Source organism: Centroberyx gerrardi, chromosome 12, assembly GCF_048128805.1.
Source record: "Centroberyx gerrardi isolate f3 chromosome 12, fCenGer3.hap1.cur.20231027, whole genome shotgun sequence".
Classification (NCBI taxonomy): domain Eukaryota; kingdom Metazoa; phylum Chordata; class Actinopteri; order Beryciformes; family Berycidae; genus Centroberyx; species Centroberyx gerrardi.
Window position 1 is genome coordinate 15,381,284 of NC_136008.1, and position 20,981 is coordinate 15,402,264.

A 20,981-nucleotide genomic window follows, 5' to 3' on the forward strand; every position below is an offset into this window, starting at 1 on the left:
TTACTCTTCTGAACTTCACAAAAACTACACATAAAACATGTGACCTAAGTGTCAATGAAATGGTTAAGAGCCTATACTCTCGCTACACAACAATCAGATCCTCCTACACACTACAGCCTTCAAAAATATACGATAGTGGAGTTGAAGCTCACAAACCACAGATATAGCAAGATGATTAATACTGCAAAAGCACAAACTGAAGTGTTGGTATTGTGGTATTTGAACAAGAAGCTGTTTTAAGCATTGTGATGCTCAAGAGCCTGATATGATAACTCCTGGATTTTGGTATTTCAATCAAAGGAAACAGCAGTTATTGTAGTTCAAGGAAGTATCAAATGTTATGTCATGGGTGAGGCAGAGGTTGTCTTGGCACTCCGTGTGGAAGAATAAATACTGCTGCATGCAGATAAGCTAATGATAAAGGGCGATTATTTGGCAGGAGCAGAAAATGACCAGGAGGACTCCAATATTCTCAATACTTGATCTCAATTTTGCCCGTTTTGGAATGGCAATCCTGATGCCACAGACCTCCACTGTTATAGCCCTTGAGCAGGATTGGTTTGATTCAGTTGGTAGCTTTATGACTGGTTGGTAGGGCGGTGGGTGTTAATCTCTGGCTGGTTTTGGTTGGCGATGTGTGCGTCCATGGAGTAATGGTGATCGTTGGAAACGGGAAGTGGCTGATTCAAGTCTGTGAGTCGCACTGTCCTCCACCAGATTCAATCTTCCTGGCTGCAGGACCCAGTTCCACCTTGCACACCCTCTGGGCAAACTTCAGCGAGCACAACGTCTCTCCCACGTTACTCTCCAGAGCAGACACCTTGAGTACGAAAATCAAAACAAAATCAGGGTCAAAACAAGCATCGACAAAAACTTTTAGACAAAATTGACTGCAAACACCAGAAGGTTATGAGTCTCTATATTTATTTGAGCGCTAAATGTACCTGCACCACCATGGCAGTCTTGTTGCCTTTGCCCAGGGAGTCTTGTAACAGGTATGTAAGGCGAGAGTTCCTGAAAGGGATGTGAGTCTGCCGGCCCCTCAGCGCCTGGATTACATCCCCCAGTGCCAGCAGGGAGCGGTTGATGTTCTGGGCCTCCTTCAGCCTCTCTCCCTCTGCACCAGACTTCCATACCCTCTCTGAACCGGCCAGATCCACCAAGTTCAGCTTGCCTGAGAAAAGAAAGGGAAGTTCCCAGTGATGGTGAAACTAGGATCAAACCCTGCCAGAAACTTCTCTCCTGTGTTTTCCCTACTCTTTCTCAGCTTCGCTACTGTCTAAAGAATGCAGATATTCATAGTTATATCCCTTGGGGAGGGTTATTTTTTATTCAACTGGTAGCTTTTTGACTGCCCACTCCTTTAAAAAGAAACTGATTCACTGAGCCAAATCTGACCATGTGTGCGTGACTGACCTGTGGTTTTGGCCCCGCTGGCCAGATCAGTGCCGAGCACAGTGATACAGAGCAGAGCGTGGGAGCGGGAGCTGTGCTGGTTCATCTGAGTGCCGAAGGTGATCCTGTTCCGACGGGCCATGGCTAAAATCTTGACAAACACAAGAATAATCAGCGTAAAGTTTAATGATTGCTCTTATAGTGAACAATAATTAATTTTATTACTCTAGAATGAATTGTTTAAAACACAGTGGACAAACATGCATCACCTTCTTGATGTGCTGAAAGCTCTTGACCTCGATGACCCTGAGGCCCGGCACATGCAGCTGTCCTGTTCCGTCTGGGTTGATCTTTATGTCCAGTTTCTCTCCATCTTTACTGAGAAGGTCTCTGTAAAACAAAACGCAACTCAAACAATCAAACAAGCTGTCCAGTGGTTATAAATTCAGACACTACGCTAAAGTGGAATCCAAAGGGAAGCGGCCTGTACCTTAGCACCTCGTTGTAGATCTCCACAGAGCTGACAGTGACAGTGTAAGACCACATGTCCTTCCGGTCCTCGATCTCACTGAAGAGGTGTTTCAGGGCTCGCTGGTTGATGCCTGGGTTCTCCACGCTGCCCTGGAAGTCAAAGTGGTAGGAGTTAATATGATACATTATAGGTCAACCAATTTCAGTTAACACCAGAGGTGGGACCAAGTCAACTTTGCTCGAGTCCCAAGTCAGTCTCAAGTCCTGAGGCACAAGTCTCAAGTCAAGTCCCAAGTCTAAATGTAGATTACCAAGTCAAGTCCATGTCAATAATGTCAAGTCTGAAGTCTAAATGTAGAACAGCAGGTCAAGTCAGAACAAATCAAAGAGTCCAGTATCAATGTAATATCTTAAAGAAAAGTAAATATCTAGACCTTTTCAATGCAATATGGTTTTAATAGGATAAAAACTTGGTAAGTGCATCATGAGTTTGATTTCTATAATCAGTTTCAACTTCAATAAATTCAGTCATTCCATACAAATTCAGAAAACGGAATTTAAATTCAGTTGTCTGGTGGAACAAATCTCATCACTTTCAATCTAAGTCATTTACACAAACACAAGATCTTTTGTCAAGACTTTAGAAACCTTTTCAAGTCATCAAAGTACAAGTCAAAGTCAAGTCCCAAGTCACCAGAACGCAAGTCAAGTCAAGTCTCAAGTATCCTCTTCATGCATCAAGTCAAGTCTCAAGCAGTTAAAATTGTGACTCAAGTGTGACTCGAGTCCAAGTCATGTGTCCCCACCTCTGGTTAACGCTATATGGCTACAGTAATGCCACATGTGGCTGTAACTCTAGAGTATACCTCCATGGTGTAGGTCTTCCCAGAGCCGGTCTGTCCATAGGCAAATATGCAGACATGATAGCCGTCAATGCAAGAAGTCACAAGAGGCTCGATCTCCTGAAAGACCTGATGGCAATAAACAAAAGATTAGAGTTCTGGTCTAATATGAATGTAATACTATTATTATCTTAATATGCGGCTCGATTTTCCTACCTCTTCCTGTGTGGCCTGAGGGTGGAAGACCTTGTCCAGTTCAAAGGCGCGACCCTTCCCCTTGCTCATCACGGTGAGGGAGGACTCGTTGTTGGGGTCCGTCGTCACCGCCACAGACTGGCCCTCCTCATGCTGGTCCTCCTTCAGCACAGGCTTCACACGACACAGCACACGGATGTTGCCTGGAAACAGAAGGGCCCAGTCGCCGGATCAGTTAGTGGCACAGAGTTTACGTACCGCATACGACAACGGATTTCATCTCTTCCCTTCTCCATACCTTTGAGCTCTACCAGCTGCTCGTGGTACTTCCTACGCAATGCAACCTCCTTCCTGTATTTCTCCAGAAGGTCTTTGTTTGCCTCGGACATCTCACTGATAGCCGCGGAAATCTGTCATTGAGAAAATGAAAATTCTTGGGCAACATGTTGCGCTGTTTGTGTTACTACTAAACACAGGGGACCAAGGCGTGAAGCAACATGGAGGTGCTGACCTGCTTCTTGGCGTCGCTGATAGCTGCTCCATAGAAGTCTGAGAAGTTTCGGACCTGGCTCCTCAGGCTGGCATAGTCTGTCTTCATGGAGCGCAGGGTTGGAGGGAGCGCTGTCAGACGCTTCTGCAAGCCTGCCCAAAGTAAAAAACACATGTAGCATCATGTTCAAATAGAGTTTCAGCTTTATATATTACACTATGCCAAGACATATTTTTTCTGAGTGCAGAAACCAAGATGAGTTTCTTTGAGGGTTTAAAGATCCAGTGCAATGATTTCAACTCAGTCAGGAAAGGTTTGATGTTGATTTCTAACACAATGAGCATCATTTGTTTCAGTTTTTCATGGTTAGATGGTACAAAGCTATGATTGTGCCTCCACTGAATGCCAATATTTCCATCTTTGGGGAACAAATATCCAGTGTTGGAACTTCAGCACTCAGCAACAATGGAGGCATGGAGATTTCGGCTAGTTTGGCAAGTAGCTGGCTGGCTATTGACAGACTATGGGACACGTGATTGACTATGCATGCTGTCAACCAACCAGAGCATTCATAAAAACCTGGGTGTAGGTGACATCATTTACACCAGGAAGTAGATTGGAAGTGTAAATCTGTTTGATTCTATTGAATCAAACAGTTTCAAAGGGCGGTGAAAGTTTTTCAAAGGGCATTGAAAAAGCTGACAGTTATAATAATTTGGGTAACTTTACATTTCTCATATTAAGAAATGCAACTCTCATTGCACTGGACCTTTAATTCTTTGGTGTAACTCACTGAAGAACTGGTCCTGCAGGCTCTGGAAGTGTTCTGCTGAGCAGGTGGCCGCTGCCTTCACAGCCTCCTCCTTCCTCTCCTCCAAGTGACCGATCTCCTTCAGCAGCTCCTCTCTCAGTTTACTGATCTCTCGCTCGTACGCCGCGATCTGTGAAGGTTCAGCACTATAATGAGTTCATCTGTCAACTACATTGATCCGGGTTGTGAATTGTCAGGAGCGAAATGGAAATTTCCCCCTAATGCTTTTGATACCCACTCCTTTGATTATAAAATGTATTTTCTGATGGGGTTGTTGTTTATCTTCCCTTCTGGACTTTCGGTTAATTTGATCTACTTTATTTTAAATCAAAGCTGAAGGCGTCAGGACCACCATGAATCTACTGTCAGTCTCCGAGCTCCTTAGCGGCCAGCAGTCAACAGAAGTAATTTGTGCGCTGATGGATCTTAAGCATTATTATGGAGCATTATTGTCAAAAGCACAGATGCAGCCTGAGCCTAAGATTTATGCACAGCTTGTTGATGCCTGGAACACATTCAAAAACTGGCAGCCCAGAAAATAATTGGCTCACACATAAAAACAAACAGGTCACCTGTATCACACACAGGCAAAACTTTTTTTATATGGAAAATTGTGAGATGAGGAAGCGTGTAATGATGAGAATGAATTTTTGCATTTAACCAGTTTATCATCACATAAAGTTTTTAGCTGAGTAGAGTTAGTATAAGCTATTTGTTGTAGGCAATCATAATGGATGTCAGCATCAGTACCGTCTTTTATCTGCCTGTGTGGGTGTGTATGTGCATTCCAGTGCACATCTGATAAGGATACATGCTAAACTGGTGGCTGTGTGGCTGATAATGCAAGAAATACCAGTTTTCCACTGCACAAATATTTGGATAACATACATCCACTTCATCCTTAATCAAGCGAGAAACACAAACAATGTTATACCCGATTTTGTCTCTTGATACCTTGTGCTGCAGATTACAGCTGTATTCATCTGACTTCCTGATTTGTTCCTCCAACTGTTTGCACCGCTCGTTCTGATTGGACAGCTTTTCGGACAATAGCTCATTCCTGTGTCTGGCCTTAGCCAGCTGCTTTACTGTGGCAGGCGATTCCACCTCCACAGTCTGGGTGACATACTGGGAGAGAAGAAACATCTAGTTAGGGTCATCAATTCTAAAAGCCATGCTACACGGATAACATCAAGTGTGTGCATGGGCAATTTCCCCAAAATGACCCATGTTCCTGCTATATAATCAACAGCGATCTTTATTTTTATCTCAATTGCCTCAAAAAGCTGTTATATGATCGAATTGAAAGTTGTTCCACTATTCAAACCCATTTCAAAAGCTCTTGCGGATAATAATTACCTTAACCACTGGCTCCCTGCCTCTCTCTTTATCCAACTCCAGCTGCAGCTCCCTCACTCTTTCCTCTCGTTTCCTCAGCTCCTCTCCTCTCCTCCACTCGCTTTGTTCACTGTGTCGCTCCAGTTGCGACAGCTGCTCAGCGCGCTGTTGTAGGGAGATCTCAAGCTGCTGCACTCTGCTCCGGAGGTTCTCATTCTCCTAGGAGAGGATACAGAACAACAGAACTTACAATAATATGCTAGTGTTTCTATTTGCAGTTGATAGTGTGGGCCTTGGTAGCGTATCCATTGTCTGTCAAAACATTCGTTGAGTGGTGCTAGTGCGTCTCACCTTGATGAGCATGGAGCTGGACTGGGAGGGGATGGCTGACAGCTGCTGCAGGAGGCCCTGGGTGACGCTCAGGTTCTGCTTGAGACTCTCGTTCTCCGCCGACAGACACAGCACCCGTTTCTCTGAGTCTGTGGCCCCCTGAGGAAATATAGCATGACTGAGATGAGAAGAATGACTTCCACGGAGAGATGCATCAAAACCAAAATGCTTTGCTGTGTGAGTACTAGTTTACTACTAATGTACTACTAATTAAGGTGCAGTATAGGACATGCTGACCCTCCTGGCCTTTTCACAGCGCGGCATTTCGTTCAGGGGGAGAACGTGGGCGTGGACATGCATTGTGGCAGCTTTGCTGATGACTTGAAAAGTGAAAAATACTTGCACATCGAAAAGTGCAGTGACGATGAATGAAACCAATAGTGTGCAGTGCTTACAGAGGCGGTTCTCAACCTGGACAGCTCCTCCTCGCGCTCCTCAATGCAACTCTTGAGCTCATCAATCTGTGCAAGAAATTAGAAGGGTTGAAAGTTTACTGACACATGTTTTAAACTCATCATACAAATGAAAAACTAGATGATTTGAGAAACTAGAGGTGTTGAACTCACAATTCATTCCATCATTTGTAGTGCAATGATTAAGTAATGCAATTTCATGTTTTGGATTTCCTTGTATGAGGACATGTGTGTAAATCCATGTTTTGCATACATGCAATTCCATGTTTTGCATTTCCTTGTAAGTTGACACCTTCTCTTACCAAATAATTGCTGGTATGAAAATAAAGAATATTATGAATTATGAGCCATTTTAAGATTTTTTCTTATAAAAAAGTTATGTTTTGTCAACAATCACCTGTGTTTTTGAAAAATTGACTTATGGATTTCAGGCAGCGAACTTTTTCCAAAATGAATATATAGCGTTTTGGAATGAAACTCTTGATATGCAGCATTGTACCTGCTGTTGGAAAGCCTGTATGCGCGAGTGTCGGTCTTGCTCCTTCTGCTCCAGCTGGGAGTGCAGCAGGCGCAGCTCTCCTCTCAGTTTGCTCCTCTCACCTTGCAGGCCGTACAGAGACTCCACCAGCCGGTGAACCCCAGCTTGTGTCCCTGCATCACCACTAGACTCACCTAGGGGACATAAAGAAAACAACAGTATCATCAACCTCTGCATCATCATCATCAGTACCAGTGACAGCATCACCAGCAGAGTCAGCAGAATAACCTTAACCATATTTCATTGTTATTTCTGGACTCATTTTCATATTGGGCCACCCATAAATAGTGTCAGCCTACATCCTTTGAACATCCTTTGACCCGTTTTCTATATGTAGGCCTCTTCAGTTTAGGCTGAATACCACAGTACGCCTGAAGGCTTGCATGAGTAAATATTAATGAAGGACATTCAGTATGCACTTAAAACTCTTTCACACACCATGCAGCCACAGAACTTTGCAGTGAAGCTGACATTATTGTTGCCGTGTTCCCATTCTCAATTCCCCAGAGCAGCATTACAGACCTCTTCACGTTAGCATGGGATCTCTCCAGCCTCTCACGTGCGGCCGCGACCAAGTGGAGGACCAAGATTCACATTTACAAGAAGCAATCACCTGCTAAACCCCTCTAATGTTCAACAGAGAGACCTGAGCAACATGCCCAAGAGCATTTTAATCAGTTTCTCCCCTCTAAATGATTTATCAGGCTCTGTCACGTTGGATTTCCATGGCAGGGCTTTATACTAATTACACCAACAAGCCATGTCAGGTTTGCTGTGTCACAATGGTGCAGGAGGAGGCGGAGACTGGCGATACCAGGGAGGGGGAAAGTGCTACAGAGGTGGAGGAGAGGCTACATCTGTGCACCAGACCGGCTGATATAAACGTGTTCGCAGGAAACGTGAGGGGGGATATGAGCATTCACAGTCTGCACAGGAACTGGGATAACCTTGTACATTTTAAAACAGCAGCTTGAAATGCGAGAAAACTTGTTTCCTCCATGTGAAAAACAGACTTGATGTAGAATAATAAAAAACAACAAGCTCAAGAGTCTTCTTGTGCAGTTGCAGAGTATGTTACATTCTGGCTGAATGACCATTGAATTGAATGCAACCATTCACTCTAACAGATCATAAACTGAATAGAAGATCACAATACAACCAATGGTGCTAGTGGAGAATAATGCACTGGCTCCACACAGCGCATCAAAGAGGCAGACCAATGCTCCAACACCCAGACCTGCACATCCCATCACAGTAAACAAACAAACCTAACGGTGTTTACCTCATAACATTGGGACGTGCTCCCTGGGCTATTTATAGTCCAACACGAGCACACGTGGGGGCTAGCATGTGCCAGGCCTTGTAAGTGCATTTGCAGGGAAGAAAGCAGCACTCTCACAGATCTTTTATTCATGGCGGAGAGCCAGAGAGTCACTAGCCAAGTGCCAAACACTATCGCCACATAACCGTGTATCTTTACCCTGCGTCTAATGAGAGGCAAGGTCCTCCACTTAACACACCCACACACTGAGCTGGCCAGAGCCTCGTCTGGTTATCTGACATATTTCTCTCAGGCTATATCACTCAGCTGAAGGACTGGAGTCTATGTATAGCTTCATGGAGTCCTCCATGTCACGCACACTTGTTAACATGCATACATACACACACACACACACGACACAGCAAAGTGATGTAAGAGAGTGGAGTTGGTGGGTCTGCCCTTCTGTTCCGCGCTCAAAGAACCATCTGGTCAAATGTGAAACACAGCAGATACCAACATCTAAAGCTCTGAGGTCAGTCACAGCTGTACAGCCTCAGTCTGGCCTGATGTCATCGCTAATGCCAACTTGATTTACACCAACAACCTCGTAAATCTAATCAATCTGCTCTTCTGCTGATTTTCTCCTCCTATAAAAAGATATGCTGTATGTCCCCGGTTGACAAAATCTCGTTCCCAACCCAGAAGGGCCAACAGTGAAACAACCACATCATAGCACACTGAATTATATTATGTAATACGCTGTCTTCAAGATGTCTTCCAAAACGTCACTCCCATGAAATAATAAAAAATCACTCCCTCCACTCCCTATGAATCATCTCAGAGCCTGTTAGTTTCTTTACATAGTAGTGGGAAAATCCTGGATTTCTACAGCAACTGTCAATGATATAACTTAGTGCACAAAGCTTTATCATCTATAATGAATAATACACTGGATATACACCTAATATCTCATCCATATAAGAGTGGCTTCCATTTTTCCTCCATCCTCCTCCACCCATCAAATGATCTCACCCAGTCTGAGGCCTTATATCATAAATCCACCTACAATTATTCCCTTGTGCCATTCTCTGCTCCTGTTTTCACACCAGCCTTTCACCCCTTCTCTCTCTCTCTCCTTCCATTTCACACCTCCCTCCTCCCTGCCCTGTATCTTTATGTCACTTTGCATTACGTCACTTTGCACTACAGTATTTCGTTTTTATGCTGTTTTTTCTTGTCTTTTTCTATTTTTAATTAGATTCTTATTTTATTTGTAATTCTTATTTATCTTTATGAATACATTATAGTATTTCATTGTACTGTTTACCTTGTGTATGCTGTGTGTATGATAAATAAACAGACTTGACTTTACATATAGAATAGCTGTGCTGTTAATACAATAGCTCCATGCCCTCTACCTCTCCCCTCTCTGTTTTTCTTCATTATCCTCTAGCCCACCGCCTGGAAATGTAAATCCATTCCTGTCACACCTCAATTTCCCCCTCCCCCAGCCCCTCCCCCCCCCCCTCCTCCCTGTCCCTTCTCTCTCCCCCCTCCTCCCTGTCCCTTCTCTCTCCCTCACCCTCGCTCAGTGGGCTGGGGGTCGGCTGCTGGCTGATGGCCTCCTCCAGGCTGCTGATGACGCTGTTTTTGTCCCTGAGGCGAAGGCGGTAGGAGGCTCGCAGGGCCTTCATCTGGCGGCGGTGCTGGATGCGGTGCCTCTTCAGCTGGACCCGGTACTGGTCCGCTTGCTGCTGCAGCTGCTGGAAGTGGGAGTACTGCTCCAGAAAACTCAGCAAGTGGGACATCACCGCCACCAAAGGAGACTCTGTCAGCTGGGCAAGAAAAGAAGTATGGGTTTGCGCACTGTTGCATACACACATTCAAAGTTGAGTAATACTGCAGACGCTTCTGTCTGGGGAACTGCTAATATATGCAGCTATTCCCAAGTCAGATGAGCGGCTCAGTCAAGCTGATGAAACTGCTCTGCTACCTTTCCTGTTGTTTCCAGTTGCACTTGAGACGCCCTCCTCTTCTCAGCCTCCTGCTTGAAAGACAGAAAGGCAGCCAGAGGAGTGCATGCTGGGATGTCCGGGCCATCTGCCTCATCCTCATCGCTCAGAGACGGGTCATCACTGTCACTGCTACTGCCTGGGTGACAATGAATTGCATACACAACAAACAGTGAAGGAATCTGTATAGTCATTCATCAATTAGCAGAAACACTCCACATTGTAACCCTTATATTATTCAATACAGCCATTATGCTGGACTATAAATATTCAACAGAGCTACCTGACCACTCACTTGAATCACTAAGCCCAGCACAAGCCTTTTTTCCCATCTTGGGGGTGTGGCCATTTCTCCTCCTGCTCCCTGTTTCCATGGAAACATGTCCTGGCTCCTGAGCACAGCAACAGACATGAGGGTGAGACGGTGATACATCGACAAAATATTTACACATCACATATGACACAGACATGCACACAGCTACATGGCAATGATACCACTTTGCAGAGCCTCTATGAGGGAGGCTGTAGTCATTTTTTCAGACTGTCAGGGGATTGGAGGCGCATGCATGCTCCCTGAAAAAACCTTTTCCTGACAGAGGACCCCTGAGGCTGGACATGATGTGGCTAGACTTACCTCTGAGGCAGCTCCACACGCCCCCTCCTCTTCCTCCTCCTCCTTCTTAAAGACGGTGTAGAAGATGTAGACTAAAAGGGAGTAGAAGGCATACATCTCCTCCACCCGGTCCAAGAGTCACTGTAAACGTCAGCTCAACTGAATAAACAAAAGGATAGAGTCACGGTCTCACACCTCCACTCACGCTGCAGAAAAATGGAGAGGGAAAAAAAATGCAATCGCTATTTTTCACCCTGCTATCAGCGCCAAATTCTGAATGAATATTAAACAAATGGCAATAAACTCACTGAGATGTGACAGGCCAATTAAGCATGACTGTTTGTATCGGTCTGCTTACGCCAGGACTTTTCCACTGAGGTTAACCCCTTTTATTTTTCCCTAGTTTAACCGCCATTCCTCTCCATCATAGCCTTATCTCCTACTCCTTACCATCACATATCCTCCTTTCTTAGGTGATGACAATCTGACATTTCAGCAATTTGTGTTCTCCGCTCACACTCCATCTGTGTTGTCAATGACAAATCCTCCCATGCAGCCCTTGTTCTCAGAGCTGCAACAGCATCCCAGCATTGTGCAGCTCCTATGTGACTCCCTCGCCGCCTGTCTCTCTCCTCCCCTTTCTCCTCCTCCTCCTCCTCCTCTCCGCTCTGCTTCATCCACAGGCTGCATCTGCAGTGGGCATGCTCAGTGCAGCTTCCTGATCCTCTGCAGTGGTGAAGCGGTAGATATGGAGATTGATTGGTTTGGGGGTTCACACTGACACCAGCAGCCTGAGCCAGAGCCGGAGGAGAGGAGCCAGGTTCCACATCTGATGCGTACTCACATGGAAGGGACCAGTAACCAGTGTTTATGTATTTGCAAATACCTTAATCTGATAAGTGGCACAACAATAAGACCGTTTGATATGATCCAGGAGATTTGTAAAGTTACATAACTGGAGTGATTTATCTGATAAACAATGAGATAATTTATTCAAGTTCCATGTTTTTTTTTCAGTGAATATTATAGGTTTTAGTGTTTGTTAACAAAAGGCAATTAAATACATGGTCAGTAAAAAAATACATTCCATGAATACCAAGCAAAGACATAAATGATCAAATCTTGTCACAAATGTCTATAAAACTATACATGATGTTCAGAAAGCCCTTAGTCAACGCTGCCCTGAAGTTTGACCAATGCTTTGTCCCAGAGATGGGCAAAGAGCCACAGATGCTTGTATACTGCAGTAGAAGTGCTGAAGCAGTTGCTCACTACTCTTGAATCCTGGAACACAGAATCTGCAGTGTCCAATCAGAATCTCTCTGAAGAATATTAACATCTTGCAAGGACGAATGGAATATATACAAAATGAGAAACACTTCATTTTAGTGATGTTAAATTAAACAGACATAGTCATTTAACGTCAACACAGCAGTATGCTGATAAGTATCAATAGGCATGATGAGGTAAGAGTCTGGGCGACTGCAGACATTTAGATAGCAATACTGCTGAGGCTGCAGAATGAGCAGGATCCAGAGTCTGAGGTGTCTGGCTGTTTTGAAAACCAGAGCGTATTCACACACATACTATTAGCAGAGAGATGTGTCCTACAGCAATGTGTCAATGGCCTAAAGCGAGTGCAGGCTGCTGACATACATGGAAATGTGCACACAGAAAATTACACTAGTCACATGCCAGCTTCACCACAGTCAAATAAAATACCCTAATAAATATCACCAAGGCACTTCTGTCATGTTTAGGAGGATCATTGTTGCACAGTGTTTGCACAGTTTTCTGTGGTCAGTTTGTAGCTATGCTACATAAATATTAAGGTACATGTTAGATCGGCATTTCAATAAGGTCTCATAACAGGAATAGGAACAACGCTAAAGTATTCTGCCTATACAGACTACAATTATGAGTCTGAATCTATACAGCTTTTAAGTGTTAAAATGCAATCCATGTGTTCCATCCATCTGTTTATTGCATAATCCTGTACATATGTCAATAATATTTGCTGACATGTGGACTTCATAGGCTGCACTAAGAGTATGTCTATTGGGCTCCCTGAATAATAAACTGCTTTGTTCACTGAACAATGGCTTGTATTCAGTCCCTGTACAAAAGTATCTTATCCTCTGGTGCATGGGACCTCCAGTTTAGAAACTGACATCATCATATAGGTTAAATCTCTGCCACAAATATCACAAAATGCTCCTGAGTCAAGTTAGACACATTACAATTCTGACTTTGTTCGCTCTGACAGTTAGTAGCTCTTGACACAGTGCATAAGTTAACACAGATCATGACTAATCACACAAGTCTCTGTTGATTTATGAAATTCTTACAGTACATTGGTCAGTCAGTCCCACACCCTGACTTCCAACAGAAACTTGTTAAGGGCCTGTGTGGAGGCCCAGCAGCCTGCAGACATGAATCCTTTCAAAAGCCACTCCATAAGTCCTTCAGTAGCAGCTGGAGAGATGAGAGGGGCAAAAGCCTTGGTTCCAACCCTGGGAGCCACAAGCAACGGGAGGCTGAGGGCCACGCTGCCGAAGGCCCCTAAAGCATTACCAGCAAACAGGCACACCGTCAGAGAGCAGGACAGGGATGACAGGGCCAGGCAGCGAGTCATCAGTGTCAGTGCGTCTGCTGACAGCCAATCACAAAGTCCCACGAGGAGGCAGGCGCCGCACAGGAGAATATGGGCCGTGTTGTGGTCTTCGCTGAGCCACAGGAAGCCAAAGGAGACCAGAGCCGGAGCCAGAACCTCACTGGCCCACTGTGCGTCATTCTGGAGGGAGGTCAGGTCTGAGCTGGGGGGACGCAGAAGGCAAAGTCCTGCAGAGAGCCCGAGCAGGAAGAGACCTAATGAAGGAGCCCTGTGATCCTACAGAGAGAAAGCAGAGAGAGAGAGGCAGGGCAGTAAATGCAGAAGCAGTACTGAAACCACAAAGTGAGATTGCCTAATGTAATACATGGCTGGATTCAGTGTTCACTAACCTTTCATGAAAAATTTAAGCCCAACTTTCATGCCCCAAACACAAACATGTCAGCTATAGGCTCAATGTTCAGAATTGCCATATTTTGCGTAAGTAACATATCCAAATAAATGCAGTTTTAGCTCTAGAATATCCAATAGAAAAAAACTCGAACCAAGCAGTAGAGGAAGCTGAACAAAAACAATTATAACAAACATTTTCTGTGTTAAATTGGCTATATGCATTGAAGTATCTAGCCGACAATCTGAATCTCCCTACCTTGAAGAGTTGATAGGATGAGTACAGCGCTGTGGCAGACAGAATGATGTTGTAACATGCTGTTAACCATTCTGTAATACAGGAGGCCATTGATCTTGAAGACGAGTAACACGAAGAACACAATTCAATTCATGAACACAGCCAGGATGTTGGCGGTGCTTAGTAGCAGCAGCAAACACAGCCACAGTTGGACAGGTTCAAACTAACTTGTATAAAGTTATGGAGTAAAATTGTACTATTTGTCTGAAGTTCGTTGAATGTTTAACCTAGTCAGTGTACAATACTGAACACAGAGGATAGCACCAAACTTAAAGTAAAGAAAAACCAGCCTAGACCGCTGCATGTGTTTGTTTTGACACGTGACGAATCAGGATATGGATAGAGCGCATGCTCACAATGCTGCCTTCAGGTGGTCCTCGTAAGCCCCTACTTCGGACGTTCTTGCTGTTCTAAATACTTATTTATTTACTTTATTTATTTGTTTATTTATTTATTTACTGGCATAAAGATACAACAAGTACACAGCAAACCATCAATTCAGAAAAGGAACCAGATCGTAGAGACCAGAGATAGACTATGTAATGATCATATTTTACATATTGGCAGAGACAGACAATAACAGCAACGTTTCCAGCATATTGGCATTTGTTTATACAAAGATTGTGTATGTAAAGATTTCAAGTATTTCAAGTTTTCACGGCTTGCTAATTGATTGAGGTATTAATGATAACAATGTACTGTTCACATCATTTGACAAAAACAATAGAGAGGTTGTGTGAAATGTGCCTATAATTTGGCCATAATTTATTAGCATAAAGTCATTTTATCCATCACTTTTACCATCGATTGTTGACAGGGCTCCGCCTCCTGCGGCACATCTCGGCACCTCCGGTACAGTTAGTCGGACTTCCGATTCCGACCGACCCAGTCCTTGACCCAGTCGTATTACATTATACAGTACACTATTCCGACAGCACGTGAAGGCAGCACAAGTTCGAAAAGTATGGCGGCGGAGTGCTTGACAACAATAACAGAGCAATGGATACGGGACAGACTGCAATTAAAACATCCATGTCTTGGTAATGCTGCTCCCGTGAAACCTACCTTAAGATGTAAAAGATAATCAAATCAAATATACCAAGGTCCAAGACGCTACGTTCAAAACTTTTGCTGTTACAAACTATCGTAGCTAGCTAGTGTACTTACTAGCTAACCAAAGGGAAAGGGAATGATGGGCCTAGCTAAGCTAACGTTAGCTACCTAAACCACCTACAATACCAACACCTACTGCAAACCAAAGTAGCAGGATCAAACTGTAATGTGCTTTCCTTTCTACCTAATGTTATGCTCTTTAACAGGAGACGTCAGATCACTAAGCCTCCCGGGAACGCACGAGGAGAAGATCAGACATCTTGGAACCGCACTGAAGAACTTCGTCCGTCTGAAGTCCCTTGATCTCTCCTATAATGTACTCGTCTCTGTTGAGGTAAGTGCCGCCCTGAACTGTTAATATAATGATGAAGTAAATTGTTTATTATTGAAACTTTACTCGGTCCTTCTAAGGGGGTGCAGCACTTGAAAATGCTGGAGAGGCTGAACCTGTACAATAACTGCATCCCCTCCTTTGAAGAGGTCAAAGTGCTCTGCCAGCTGCCAGCTTTGAGAGAGCTGGACCTCAGGCTCAACCCTCTGACTAAAAGTTATCCACACTACCGCTCTTATCTGGTGCATGCTATGCCCAACTTACGCAAGCTAGGTAAGCTATATAGCCACATGAAGCATTGACCCACATTGGGGTTTTAAAGATCTTTTCAAATCTCAGGTCAATTCTCAACCCTACTAACTGTCTTCCATTGCTCTCTAGATAACTGTTCAGTTAGAGACACGGAGCGGAAAGTTGGCATAATGCAGTTCTCCTCTGCAGTTGTGCCTCAGCAGAAGAGCCCCACTCTGAATCAGGCTACTCACCAGAGGTATATGGATTGTCAAATGCTTAACTTAAATGGGTTTATATGTTTCAGCTCCAATTTTACCTGATAGAGGGTTCCACCACAGATCTAGAACACATACTGGTCTTGCCAATTTCTTGGTGTAGAAAAGTATGGAGAAAGGCAAAAGATACTGAGGGAATATTTGGAAATTGCTTTGTAATTGCTCATTTTCCTCCCCACTGTGCACACCGCTTTATGAATGGCACTCCTGTCCATCATATTATAATCTTTAAATAATGAAATTTAATAATACCATCACTAGCTTTCAACAAAATGACGGGAATGGCACGTGTGCAGTTCATTTTGACGAAAGCAGCCATAGAAGGAACAGTGTAGAGCTTTAAAATGGTAAAAGTGTTGGAACCCAGAGTGAAGCAAAACTCAAAACAGAAAAATAACGTTTTCCCACTTAAAACTTTTATTCCTTGCAGCGGTCTGCTTGAGTGACATCTTTGCTGTCTTGCTTGTGGTTTGCAGGAGCAGTGATCAGAGATTGGCTTCAATTGGCCGCTTAACCAAGAAGCTCTCTCTCCTCGATGACACTGATGATATTGTGTTGAACTTTGTCGCTAATGGAGGCCAAAGTGAAACTCAGGCCCTCTCTGGCTCGTTCCACAAGGACACAGAGTCACAGTTTATTCATCTACAGCAAGGTAAGATTTGAAGTCCACATGCTAATTCACTAATCAAAAATAAAACATCTTGCAGGTCTGTTTTCAAATAGCAATTCATCTGCATCTGTCTTCTGTCCCAGAACCCAGAGAGGAAGAATCCAAAAATCTTTCAGAACTGGATAGTTCGCCTCCAAAACAGGTGATTTTATGTTATTTTAGGTCACAGATTGTATTCACAGATTTGAAATGCAGTGATACATTATTGTATAAATCTGCTCTTTGTTTTTAGGAAACTGCTAAATCCATCCTCAGGTATACCCAGACAAAATATGGTAAGTTTGCAATGTGTCCTTTAGCAGCCCCCTGTACTGAGAATGAATTGGTGATATAGAGTGATATATAAGTAGGAGACATTGACACCACAGGAGTGAGATTTGTGGTACGACGAGACATTTCTCTAATCTGGTTAGTTCCCTCAGCTTTTTGCAAGGCAAAAAAAATCATAATCCACAAGTCGGCTGTCAAAAAAATGCATTTAGAAAAAGATTATCTGACACATTTCATGGCCTTTAAAAAAACAGGATAAAATATTTTTTTTCATGAAATGCAGACAGAACATCTTAAGTTATCATCTTAAAGGATAATTCTGGTTATTTTCAACCTGGGCTTTAGTTTTTGCCATCATGGAGCGCTGCTGTCCAGTACACACACACACACACACACACACACACACACACAGGGCCAATGGTAATCTCCCATCTCTTTTCAGTTGTTGACTGTGTGTAAAACCACCACTAGATGGAGACAGCGGTCAATACTTGTTTGCTTTGGCTCATGAACTCAGATCAGGTTATTGGGGGGCAATTTATATTATTTTTTTATTGTGTCATTTGTTATTAACCAGATCGTACCCAGTCCAAAGTGCCACAAATGAAAGAGCCGTCTCAGGAAAAAAGTTCTACCTCATTAAAAGTGACTGAAAGACCAAAGGTGTCCTTTGGTCCCTACGTAGAGAAACGCAGACAGAAGCAAAAGGATCTCCCCAAGCAAATCAGACTGGCAGCCAAGGGACATTTTACTGCTAATCCTGGTAAGAACTGTACATCTATACCACACAGAATCCCTTGTTTAGGATTTATATATGCATGTAGAATGCATTTCACTTTGTTTACATGATGCTGAATGTTTGTCTTCAACATTTTGTAAGATCAAGATCACCGCCACAGTTCCCCATTAATGAATATTCGGCCTCCCAGTCCAAGAAGTCCCGTGTTGAATCTTTCTGACCCCTCCAACCCCATCTTGCATCCTCCGAGACTCTCCTACTCGAGCTTCAACAGGACAGCAGGGGGCTTCAGCCTGCCGCAAAAAGCTGAACAGAAGAAAAGGGTAGGAAATAAATTCAATCTTCTTTTACTATTGACTTATTGTATCAATCATTTAATTCACCCATTTGCTCATTATTCCTACCTGTACATCATATTTGACTTTTTGCAAGGCTTCTTTTGTCACATCACCTTATCCCTGAATCTGTGTCCCAGGGTAGTTACAGAAAGCCACTGGAGATGCTCCTCAACCTCGTGGACAAACACTGGACAGGAGAGAGATCACTCCATCATAACAACAACTTCCTCTGTGAGTTGCAGCCTGGTTTGGGTACGCGGTATCTGGCAATCTGAGCCTGAGATGACGAATGCCATCTCATCGTGTCTATTTGTAGTCCAGTCTCAGGACATTTCACCACTTCTGTTTCCAGCTCAGGCAGTCCAGATCCTCTCCATGATGGAAAGTGATATCTGCAGTCGAGAAGCTGAGGTCAGGACCTTGAGAAGGGAAGCTGATGCACTGAACCATCAAGCGGCCGCACGAGAGGAGAAGCATAAAGTAGAAGTCCATCATCTGTCATCTGAACTGGAGGAGGCTCACAGCACGGTTGTGAGTGGAGCTACGGTAGCAACAATGTACAGTAAATGCATCACTCGGATAAATTTAATGTACATAACGTCTTCATTGTGTTTACTTCAATACAGGGCAAATTGAATGAGCAGTTGAGGATCGTCTTGGAGGAGAATGTGGCTCTACAGAAACAGCTGATCAAGTTAGAACAACAGTATCTCAAGTCTATGATGAAAAGTTCTCCTATTACTCAGATTAAGGGTGAGTGAAAAGCACCAATGGATGATATGAGTATTCGTCCTGCTGCTTGTTTTTGTTTCCCCCACTATGATACTTTGTGCTTGCACATCCATAGAGGCTCAGACAGAAGTGGAGGAGCTGAGGAAGGAGATAGAGGGGCTGAGGGAGAAAGTGCAGGAGGCTGAGAAAGTGAAGGAGTTGGCTAATATGCTGCAAGAAAGCCACAGGTAAGAGGATGCTGCCATATGGAGACAGTGGTTAGATGATAGTAATACCCCTTTTGTTTTTTTGTTTTTTTACTGTATCTGCAATGAATCGGATTGATAATCATAGCTAATGTTATATAAATATCAGTCCTGCTTCTTTAGGAATCTGTGTTTCCCTACAAAGACCGACTCACTTGTACTCGTTTATGTAATCCGACTTGTGTTTGCGTGTGCTGCAGGTCCCTGGTGGCTACCAACGAGCGCTTGCTAGGTGAACTGAAGGCAAGTGGGGAACATTACTGAGGGTTTTGGGGAAGAAGAAGCACACTGGCATGAGTATAGAAGAGCACAGCCGGGCCGATGCTGAGCAACGTATCAGCAATGCAATAGCTGCATGAGCTCCAGCAATAACAAACGGTTATTTTCGTTCTTTTTGCTTTTACATGATTGACCTTTTTAACTTGTACCCTCTACCCCCCTTCTCCCTTTCCTGGCAGATTTATCTCTGTTGTTATCATGATTTTAAATTATTTATAAGTCACTGCAGTGTACATTTACATTTTTGTATTTATTAAGTTTCTAGTTATGTTGAAAAATGTAGTGTTTATTATTTCAAAAAAATATGTATATGCTCTGTTGGCTTGGTGATGTAAACAGCAGTGGGGGAAGGGCAATTCATTCAAGAAATGCTGTTTATGTGTGTGTGACAGGACTGTTATGTTAACAAATGATTTTTTGGGGAGGAAATGTTAATGAGAGGGTCAGAATGTATTTCCTGGATCAGTAGCAAGATTGTGACTCTCAGGCTTTTTTTTTTTTTTTTAGGTCAGTTGTGTGTCTCCATCTGCCTCATACACTGCAATGGAATGAATGCATCTAGATTCCAGCTGCACTATGACTTTATTTATACCTCTGCCCTAGGGCTGGACAGCTACACACTCTCACTCACACACAAACACTCCACGCTAATACCAGAACAGCACAAATAATGTGGACAATAATTGAATGTGTATGTGATTTTTATGTTTTATTTTGTTACTAAGTTATGTGGCTACTACTGAGAGGTTCTTGTACAATCCATAAGAATATAACACCAAATACCAAAGTTTTGATTGGCACCCCCTAACCTACCCAGCAGAGGCTCTGGGGTGTTTTTTTAATTGTATTTTCAATAATGCACTACAAATCATGAACACACATTAAAAGGTCTAAAGAACAAGAAACAAAAACACACTGCATGCACCAGGGCACAATAGTACATTAAAAGTTATTTGAAAAAAATAAGACAATATCATTCCTCCACATTGAAGGTGCACAGTATTTGGCATTAAGCACACAAGACAGATCGTACTGGAGATACTAAAGCAGACTCTAAAGAAGACTAAAACTAATACATTGATGGCTGCTAGTTTTCCACTCGATGCATGATTCTTCATCAGCTGAGGCTACAGATAGTGTGACATGAACACCATGCCACTATGCTGGAAAAATAATGTCCTACAAAAGTATATCTCGTTTTCAATTTTCCCTTTCCCTCATATAGTATCTAATGATATGACAGTAATACCCTGTTTTTTTATTTAGTTGAATTTGTGCCTCAAATTACACAGTACCACACATAAAAGGTACTCAAAATCTTATATACAGACAAATATAATAGCATTGGAGGGTGGCTAACTTTGTAGATGCATAAGTTGATACGTATTGATTTGAAGCAATTGGATATTCTGGGACTAACTTCGGTTTACATTGGTTTTGTTCAGTAATGTTCAGTGTCCAACAATGTCCTTTACATACCTGAAAAGCTAAATCTTCCATGATCCCACAATTTATAGACTTAATATTTTCAGTGAAGATAATTTAGTCCATCCAGTAGTCTGTCCTCACTACAGGCACAGCAGTTCAAAGAAGACATGACAGATGTTAGGCTAATTCCTACTATAGTCTATACGCTTCTGAATCAAATGCAGTACACACAACATGCACAAAGTACAGCAATTACACA

General features: G+C 43.2%; 2 protein-coding genes across 2 annotated transcripts; one reads left to right on the forward strand and one right to left on the reverse strand.

Moving 5' to 3' along the window:
- Positions 1-382: 382 nt before the first annotated feature.
- On the reverse strand, positions 383-10,886 carry LOC139924726 (kinesin-like protein KIFC3). The gene is made up of 19 exons (XM_071915859.2): positions 10,791-10,886; positions 10,452-10,548; positions 10,138-10,295; positions 9,727-9,979; positions 6,845-7,017; positions 6,328-6,393; positions 5,894-6,031; positions 5,564-5,761; positions 5,159-5,332; positions 4,187-4,334; positions 3,415-3,545; positions 3,202-3,313; positions 2,925-3,106; positions 2,733-2,837; positions 1,886-2,016; positions 1,665-1,785; positions 1,417-1,546; positions 945-1,174; positions 383-820 (listed from the first exon to the last, which is right to left on the reverse strand). The coding sequence occupies exons 1-19, from the start codon at positions 10,884-10,886 to the stop codon at positions 686-688; spliced, it is 2,778 nt and encodes a 925-aa protein (XP_071771960.2). The 3' UTR covers positions 383-685.
- A 4,116-nt stretch (positions 10,887-15,002) lies between these two features.
- cep72 (centrosomal protein 72) lies at positions 15,003-20,475 on the forward strand. Its single transcript, XM_071915897.2, has 14 exons — positions 15,003-15,108; positions 15,388-15,515; positions 15,593-15,785; positions 15,894-16,002; positions 16,498-16,653; positions 16,782-16,833; positions 16,924-16,966; positions 17,539-17,733; positions 17,848-18,023; positions 18,176-18,269; positions 18,391-18,569; positions 18,665-18,791; positions 18,886-18,997; positions 19,216-20,475. Exons 1-14 carry the CDS (start codon positions 15,033-15,035, stop codon positions 19,277-19,279), a joined length of 1,704 nt encoding a protein of 567 aa, XP_071771998.1. The 5' UTR covers positions 15,003-15,032; the 3' UTR covers positions 19,280-20,475.
- The last annotated feature ends 506 nt before the right edge of the window (positions 20,476-20,981 follow it).

What these genes read in the sequence shown, in the direction of transcription:
- LOC139924726 (XM_071915859.2), bottom strand. Translation starts at nt 10,886, where the DNA reads ATGTATGCCTTCTACTCCCTTTTAGTCTACATCTTCTACACCGTCTTT. An exon ending in CGTGTGGAGCTGCCTCAGAG is followed by an intron (nt 10,549 to 10,790) that starts GTAAGTCTAGCC and finishes TGCTGTGCTCAG; the next exon opens with GAGCCAGGACATGTTTCCAT. An exon ending in AACTGGAAACAACAGGAAAG is followed by an intron (nt 9,980 to 10,137) that starts GTAGCAGAGCAG and finishes TTTCTTGCCCAG; the next exon opens with CTGACAGAGTCTCCTTTGGT.
- cep72 (XM_071915897.2), top strand. Translation starts at nt 15,033, where the DNA reads ATGGCGGCGGAGTGCTTGACAACAATAACAGAGCAATGGATACGGGAC. An exon ending in ATTAAAACATCCATGTCTTG is followed by an intron (nt 15,109 to 15,387) that starts GTAATGCTGCTC and finishes GCTCTTTAACAG; the next exon opens with GAGACGTCAGATCACTAAGC. An exon ending in GTATACCCAGACAAAATATG is followed by an intron (nt 16,967 to 17,538) that starts GTAAGTTTGCAA and finishes GTTATTAACCAG; the next exon opens with ATCGTACCCAGTCCAAAGTG.